This window comes from Pygoscelis adeliae, unplaced genomic scaffold, assembly GCF_000699105.1.
Source record: "Pygoscelis adeliae isolate BGI_AS28 unplaced genomic scaffold, ASM69910v1 Scaffold318, whole genome shotgun sequence".
NCBI classification, from domain to species: domain Eukaryota; kingdom Metazoa; phylum Chordata; class Aves; order Sphenisciformes; family Spheniscidae; genus Pygoscelis; species Pygoscelis adeliae.
In genome coordinates, this window is record NW_008825430.1 from 3,043,812 (window position 1) to 3,052,784 (window position 8,973).

Here is an 8,973-nt window from a genome sequence, read left to right on the forward strand (position 1 = left end):
ACAGGACCCTATCTCTCTACATGCACCCACATTCTTGATTTTTTTTTGATAGTAAGTAATTTTTGCTAATGAAACATTTACATATTTTGGCTAATTTATTTACATTTATTTGGCTAATGTCATGGTTGGCATGTTTCACTCATACATACATACATAGTTTTGCTCATGGACAAAACAGGGAACAGTAATAGTGCTTTAGAGTAAAGAAGAGAAAGCAACATGAAGCTTAAAAATTATCATTCAAAGGGCACTAGACTTCCTCTGTGTTCATTAATGATGATGGGTGTGATCCCTCATTTTGTATTTAAACGGCAGTTTTGCTCAAAAACCCTGTATGCTACTTTTCCAGATATGGAGTGATATGAAACAAGGTTTGCCCATTCTGTTCCTGTTGTTCAGATGTTTACTGATTTGATTTTGTGTTTATAATGTAATCTTCAATTTGTAAAAGTGTATGTTACCTAAAAAACCCAACAACCAAAGGCATACAGTTCTGCTAAAAACATACAACGCTTCTAGATTTAATTATTGAAATGTATATTGCAGTGATTTACTTTTTCCGTTTTTATGCCTCCACTTTTAAAACATATTTCTGAGTAAAAATAAGAATGCGTCCTTTTTTTTCCAGACCAAATGTGTGTGGATCACGTTACAATGCTTACTGTTGCCCTGGATGGAAAACTTTACCTGGTGGAAACCAATGCATAGTCCGTAAGTTAATCCAGTTATGTGTTATGACTGAGGTTTATCTTTGTCCCTCTATGTCAGAGTATTTTTAATTGTATACCAGAACTGAAATGTGTTTCTATATGGTTTCAATAGCAGCTGTACATCATTTCTTTACCATTTTAAATATATTAAGCTAATATACAAACTTTTGTGGGCTACAATACAGTGATGCGATACCAGTATTTAACAAAGGATTAATCTCATCCACATGTTCTGTCTAAGTCTGTGGTAAAGGGATCCAAGGGGTGTGTGGACTCTCAGGAGTAAGTAGCTGTGGAATATGTTAATCTATTTAAGTAAATGGAAGGAAGCAACAGCATCAGGCCAGCAAGTACATTTTCTCTGCTTGTTTGGACCATATCCCTGAAATATATATGTAGGGATATAAATATATACATACATACATCATAGCGCTGTGTCCATATTCATGTGTAATGGTACAACGTACCAGAAATAGTTGTTGAAGGCGCTTTGCCTAAGGCTGCTGAGACTCTCTCCAGAGATACTGAGGCAACGTGCTGTCAGATGGGAATTATTAGGCTTGTGTGTGTCTGGTGGCGAAATAAAGGGAGCATTGTAATGCTGCCTCAGTGCCATCCTTCCGCCAAGAGTAGTCTGGTAAAATGGACCACAGTTTCACTTTTCCAAGGAAATCTCCCTATATCTAGTGTGGTCTGTGGCATGAGCCCAGACCTTTTCATAACAGATTGTGAAGGTCTAGGTTTTAGCTGTCCCCTATAGAGATGCGGCTGAACAGGAGGAACTGTTTTGGAATCTGTTGTATGCGATTCAATGAGTTCGTAGGTATTTATGTTATGGTACTGAATGCATATTTTCTATCAGGTGTTTTTTATGTGTTTGGGGTTTTTGAAACATATTTTAAAAGCATTTATGTTTTCTTTATAGCAATCTGCAGACATTCCTGTGGGGATGGATTTTGCTCTAGACCAAACATGTGCACATGCCCAAATGGTCAGATAGCCCCCTCCTGTGGTTCAAAATCAAGTAAGTATTTCTTCTGTGTCTTTGATATTGCTCTTTTGAGTCTGTGAAGCTACTAAGGTATGTAAGATAGTTCAGTGGTCAATATTTAAGACAAATAACCTCTGAGTCACCAGATGTACTTTTACCACAGGAAAGAAAGCATAGCCTCCTATGATGAAACTGAAGAATGACTCAGAGACTAGCTATTGGGGACACTCTTTTTTGCCAAATTAAAACCAAATTAGTTTTATTGGAAGCTATATTCATTTGCCAGTTTGTAACACTAATTCCAGTCTTCCTTGCTTTCTGGAAGATGCCTTACCTCTATTCAATGCTAGATGTGCACACATACACAGCACAAAAGTAATTATAGGGAGGTGACTGTTGACAGTTGGCTGAATTTGACTTGCTTTGTAGTTCTGCTTTCATTTTGGGGGTGACTAAGCCGGCCACTATGCTGTATTTTACATTACATAGGCCTACAAGCATTATAGCATTTCCTTGCCAGGCTCAGTACATATCTTCTGAATCTAATATTGCTGACCTTATTCAGGTGATACTTCTGTAGGTGCTAGAGGTACAGAACTAGTCCAAGTTTTTAAGTTTTCATCAGGAAAAAACCAGATGCTTGGGAAATGAAACTTTTCAGAGAGATGACTTTTCCTAGAAATGTTTGGATTTCAGGTTTTCAAGGAAGGTTCCCCAGATCCAGAAAAAAAAAAAAAAAAGTAAAATTAAATTAATACAATGAACCGGATAGCTCAATGGCTAATCATGGGTAGAGTATCTAATATGAAGTAGGATTTTGCTTGGGATAGTACCTCAGTTCGTATCTGAAACGCCAGCTGTAATCTGCACTGTATTCTCATTTAAGTGTGGTGCTTGTCTCTTAGAATGTAGAAGATTTTGATTTTTATATAAAATGTGAAGTTTCTGGGAAGAATTTTGGGGGAAACTGGTTCCCACAAATGCTCATAACTATCTGAACAACATATTAACTGAAGTCAGTGAGGGGTGCACTCAGCTGAGATCTGTGATATTATGCAAAATGGTCATCCTTTTAATTGTGAATCTTTTCAGACTCAATGTGTGGTCTGCTTTGCCCCTGTATTTTTTACCTTGCCATTTTTTTTGCTTTCCTAGTTGATAAGAGTTTTCCCACATAACTGACCACTTCAGCTTGTGGCTTTAGCATCCTTTTCATGCAATAACAGTGGAAAAACAATAACAACTGTGGAATGTAATGGAATGGCATGTACTAAAATGGTAAATATTGTTCTTTGTAGTTCAACCCCTTTCTCAGGCTCCTGTGATGCCTGTTGGGGAGAGGCCAGCATGAGGAGGGTATGGAGCTATGGAGCTCCCAGAGAGTACTGGAAGGAGGAAGGGTGCAAAATGCTGCACAAATGTGTGTGGTGTTGTGTTCTTGCCTCGGTTTGCAGCTACTGTTTTACCAGATGCATACGCCTTAATCCTGTAAGCCAGTAAAGGAAAGTATGACCTTCTCCCAAGTCCCCTTCAGGATACAGAAGGAGAGATATATCCCCACATCTGTTACATGTTTTGGCACCTTTGTAGAAGGCAGGAACGAGTGGGCCTTAGTATTACCTCATTTTTTTTCTTAGGCCACACTGAAGTATTTTATGAGTCAAGACTTAAAAGAAAAATAGAGCATGAGTAAAGTTACAGTTCTTGTGGTTCTTTTTCTGAAATATTTGACCATTGTTCTCCATAGTTTTAGCCTTCATTGAAGTTGCACAGATAAATGGGTGCAGAAGGACTTTGCTACAGTTTTTAATCAAGCATCTTCTAAAGCCTGTATGACATAGCTATGTTGACAATTACTTCTCCTGGGTATGAATATTCTACTAATCATAAGCTTTAATCAGTGCTGACATTATTTTCCTTACATTGCTACATAGGTTTGCCCACTTTTAAATGTTGCTTTTCTGTATACAAGTATTAACACTTTACAAATAGACTTAGCAGTTGGCTTAAAAAAGATGTTGTCTATACCTTGTTTAATCAGTGCAATAATTTAAGATACGCTTTGTGTGTGTGGTCACATCACCTTTCTTTATTAAAACAAACCAAATCTAAAAGCAGAAGCGTCTTGATTTGTTGTAGAGAGAAAAGACTCCACTGCCTCTGTGCACTCTTGTGTAATAATGTTTATGACCCAGCACCTCATTAGAACTTACAGAACATACACTTTCTGTAAGTCATTTGCTCTGTTGGCACTGTAGACAAAATCCACGAATACGTATTTACACAACAGACCACAATGACTTAGATCTGCCATTAGGAAACAAAGTCAACATAAACATAAAAAATACTGTTTGACATCAAAGGGTTACTGTCAACTCCCGTTGGTAACAGTTAACATTTTGTCAGAATATGCATTTGTGGAACCTAATTTTAATTATACTTTTTAACAAATGAGAAAGGCCTCTTATTAAAATCATAATAAAAAAAAAATCAAAAGTAGATGATACAAGTTTGTCACATTCAAAATACAAATAACAAATATGAGTGAAAATGCCATGATTTCTCAGGATTAAATGTATGGCTTCTGATATACGAGATGTGTCTGAGTCGTCTTTTGGATATTTTAAGCTACGTGTGCCTTTAGTACTTAAGGAATCAGTAGTGGGCACAGGTTTTATAGCATGTACAGCCATAGGCAGAAACCGAATTCACAGTGGCTCTTACAGACTGGTTGTCTGCCGGAATCAAATAATTAATGCAGATTGGAAAGCAAAACAAAGCTTTCAAGTTTGATTCTTACACAGGTTACTTGTTGGGACTTTTCTGGTTACGAGTCAGCTTTAGGAATCTGATTTGTGGTTGAAAAGATCAACCAGTGGTTTTCTCAGCAGGGATTTTCGTGACATCAATGAACTTGCTGGCTGAGTAGTGGTTATTTCTGTGTAATTAGTGAATTTTTGGGTATACTTACAGTAGGCTTGGAGATAAGATTGCCACGTGTGGAGGCATCCCCCCGCTGGCTCTGATGTGTGGATGGCTCCGACGTTGCAGGTGCATGTGTGGGGAGATGTCCTATACCCTGTGTTGGCGCCAGCTCTGTGGTGGCTGCTCCGCTGCTACCTCCCAAGCCACCCCCGGCCGTGACTGCTTTGGCCTTGTCTGTTCCTGCTGCAGCCTGTTTGTGCTGCAGACATATCCTGTGATCCTGCCATGTTGTTGGAGTTGCTGCTCTGCCCCTGTGGGAGCAGGGCGGGGCGAGGGAGGAGGAGGAGGAGGAGGGTCTCTCCTTCAGCACCAGGCACCCCCCGCTGCCCCCAGGGTTATGGCTCAGGTGTGTCTCTGAGCTCAGCCACTGGTTTTGCTTCCAACCTGTTTTAGTCAGAATGGCTTGGGCTGGCCTAACCAGGGAAGGCGTTTGCTGATGGGGCTGTCTCTGAAGGAAGGGAGCTGTGGCAGAGGCAGCGGGAGCTGCGGTGGCTGCTGGGGGTGGCAGCTGGCGGGGACAAGTGTCTGAGCCTCCCCGGCAGGCTGCTTACGCCGCCTGAGTGCAAAATGGGGCCTGCTCCACTCCCCTTGCTAGCAGCTTCACAGGCACCAGCTGAGGACTGCGGTCTTCCTCAGAGACCGCGTGCTCCCGGGGCGGGGAGGGGGGGGGAGGCTGGAGCCTGGGCCCTTGGCTTCGTGCCCCGGGATCCCACTCCTCGAGGTGGTGTGGGAGATGTCTGTTCAACGGCAGCAAAACCTGGAGCTCAGCCCCTTTCCTTATATTCTGCTGCTGTCAGAGATGGTAAAAGGTCTTGAATTTTAAATGTTTCCAGAGTTTTCAAGGCTGTCACAGGTTTTCTCAGCACCCCGTGCAGGGCTGCAGGCCCGCATCCCATCCTGGCGCTAGCTGCCATCCCTCTCCTGAGTCAGTCATTCGACAGAGAAAGCACGCTGAGCATCTGGGATGCGATGAGACCGTCATTCCTTGTTTACAGCTCCTGGCAGGCAAAGCCCTGCGTCATGCACGGCCGGGGTTGGGAGTGTTTCCTTGGCAGTGGCACAGAGAGATGAGAGGCGGCCTCTCCTCCCGGTGCCCGCTGGCCGGCCCTGCGGAGCGCCCTCGGCCTGAGGTGCTGGGCGAGCGGCTCCGCTGGCTTTCCCACCTGAGGATGGCAGACCCTCAGGCCTCACGTTTTTTAGTTTGGGATGGCAGAGTAGATGGTGTGTGCGTGTTACCTTTCGGCTGCTTAGTGAGCTCCCGAATGTTTCGTGAGCGGTTGTGGTGTGATAGCGCTCTTGGTGTGATGAAGTCTTTACTCAGTTTTGCTGAGAATTCATTAGGAAAGTCAGGAACTGTTACGCTTAAGCATGCAGCTTGTTGTTTCACTTCGACAACCAATGCAAACGTTGCCGACACACAAAGCGTGTGTGGATGGGTTTGGTCTCGCTGGCTTTTCTGCAGGTTTATAAAGCTATGTTCCTGCAGTTACTCCTGTTTTGACTTCAGAAGTTTCCAGTGCAGACTGTTTACAAATTGGACCAGAAAGAGAACAATAATTGATTAAAAGCAATAATTATTAATGTTGTTAACATTTCCTGTGCATGCCGAGATAAGGCAAAGCTATATGCGTTGATTTACCAGCCTTATGGTAATTCCTGTGCTTTTTCCTTGGGTCTCTGTCAGCGTGATACCTTGGAACAGGTTATTTCATTTACCGGAATATCTCCACTGACGTTAATGAAATTGTTGATATAGCTGAGAAAAGAGACTCTGGACCTGCATTAATATGCTACTTTTCAAAAATGCGATCTTAAAATCATCATCTGAGCTCCAGACAGCCTTCACATGAGTTTCTATAAACTTTTGGAAGGGTAATATTTCAGAATAGTCTGTGTGATTTTGGAAATACTATTTTCAGCATCGCCTCAAAAGAGGGCAGAAAATAAGTAATTAGTTTACTGACTGTATGTCACTGATTTTCTTGCATGGTAATAAGGAAGAAAGCTCACTGATTTGAATGGCTTCTTTTAATAAAGATGACTGGGTGTCCCAGCAGTGTCCCATAATGATTTTAGTTTAAAAAGGAGAAAGAAATATTTTACCTTGGAAAAGTTCCTTTAAGAAGCAGTAAGACAAATTATGGAAACTTTGTGTGTGTGTTATGTGTAAAACCACTCCTTATCCCAAAATGGGGAAATATACTTACTTTTACTTGAACAAATAATATGAAAATCATCACATAAGCTACTGTTAACCTTTTTATCTCGAATGTAGTTCAAACTATTTAAATGGCTTTGGTCTTCATGTGGGAATGGAAATTAGCTCTTGGCATAGCTCGCTCTAATTGAAATCAGTTTGTGGTTTTTAAGTTCCTTCCCTGCTTGACAGATGATATCATTTCCTATGCTTTTTGTAATCCCCTCTGTTTTTCTAAGATTGTATAAAGCTAAGTTGAACTACACATTTTAAAGTAACTATACACCTTTTTCTGACCTACTTAGGACATTGTCCAAAAATCTTCACCAGATATTCACTCTGTATTTGCAGACAATTTTACTTTTTGTTGAGGAATGTTAGTACATTTTTGTTGCCTGAAGTACTGAAGTACATCCAAAGTAGAACAAAGATGTATCGTAACTATTAGACACATAAGAAATGTAAGATGCAGTTTTTACTTTTATAATTGAAGAATTAAGAGTACCAGTGTTTTAAATGCTAGATTCTTTTAAATCCTTTCTCCAATTGCATGTTTAACTTCTGTTCTGTGGATTCATATTGCTGTAGAAGGCAATACAGTTAAAGTTATTATTTCTACTTGAAAATAAAAATAAAATTCCATTCACATACTTCTGAACTGTAAAAAGCCAAATGATGCTTAAGGGCTTTGTGCAACAGGAAAAATTCAGCGGTTGGCATGGCACCTGTTAGCAACAGGCTCTGGCGGGACATGCAATTTCTATTTTTCAGTCCTGAGCGTTTCAGACAGCGTGGTGTAGGTATTCGGTGCTCCATCACGATCTACTGAAATGCTGATCTGACCGTAATCCTATCTGGGGAGGAGCCTTTCATGTGGTTCCCGTTAAGAGGGAAACCATTTCCCAGCTGCTCACTGGAGTGCCTGCCCCAGTTCACAGCTGTGTCGGACAGCGGGACCTGTAAGGAGGACTTCACTTTGTCGGGAGGCCTGCCCGCTTCTCTATGCCTGACAAAGAGCCTGACACGCTTTAAGTTGTTCCTAACCTCCAGTTAAAAAATGTATTTGTCCTTATTACCAGAAAAATGCAGCACAGACTTTTATGATTTACTGGCACGGGACTTCAGCTGCATGTTAATCACTGTAAATGGCAGGGCTGCGGCTGAGGAGAGTGTGCTGCTGCTCCCCTGCCTCTGCTCCTTGCAGGGGAAGGTTGCTGGCTCTGGGGAAATGCTGTCTGTGAGCTCCGCAGCCCCCAAGCCCAGCAGCCGGCAGCAGCTTTACCTGGAGATGGGGTGAGCCCACAGATGGCATACAGAAAGAAATCGCTCCGTTATTTTTCCTTTTCATGCAAGAAGTCCTACCTGGGCAGATCGGTTTCTGGTATTGTGTGTGTTGGCAGAACTGGGCTGTCTTCGGGAGCTTCCTTATATGCTTCCCCTTATTACTTCCCTCCCCCATTGCCCAGATGATAAGACTCTCTTTCTTCTTGGTGGTATCTGCCAGAAGTTTAGCACTTTTCCCTTATTGATGGCCTTTTCTCATCATCGCAAACTAGAAGACAAATTCTGTGGATTTATGCTCATACGAAATGCCTTTGACTTCAGTGAGTAGGGGCGGTATTAAATTCTTGCACCGTGTGCTATGTTCCTCAGGAACTGTACATCAATATTGTTTTCTGTACTGCCATTTTAAGTATCTGTCCTAAAATATGCATCCTTGGTTTCTAGTTCATAGACTTAATCCCTAAAAAAAAAAAAAAGTCCCTTAGCAGACAGTGATATGTTTCCGACTGGTTTGATTTAACCAAGGAAAATCTTTTTTCCTTTCAAGTACAACACTGTAACATCCGGTGCATGAACGGAGGTAGCTGCAGTGATGACCATTGCCTCTGTCAGAAGGGATATACAGGAACACACTGTGGACAGCGTAAGTACACTTTTATTAATGTAGATATACTGTGTACAGTTAAGTAGTTCTGGGATGTGTGGATTGGGCACCCTTCAGCACTGAATTTCAGCTGATGTTGAGCTTGGTTTTGATCAGGTACAGTGGAATTTTACAGGAAAACACATGACTGCGTAATGAATGC

The 8,973-nt window shown here is 41.7% G+C and overlaps 1 protein-coding gene across 1 annotated transcript in view; it reads left to right on the plus strand.

Moving 5' to 3' along the window:
* Positions 1-635: 635 nt before the first annotated feature.
* FBN1 (fibrillin 1) overlaps positions 636-8,973 on the plus strand; it is a 141,841-nt gene continuing 133,503 nt past the window's right edge. The window contains exons 1-3 of the mRNA XM_009330946.1: positions 636-711; positions 1,636-1,734; positions 8,715-8,810. Of these exons, the coding sequence (XP_009329221.1) occupies positions 1,683-1,734; positions 8,715-8,810 (148 nt within the window). The 5' untranslated portion in view covers positions 636-711; positions 1,636-1,682. The remainder of the gene's footprint in view (positions 712-1,635; positions 1,735-8,714; positions 8,811-8,973) is intronic.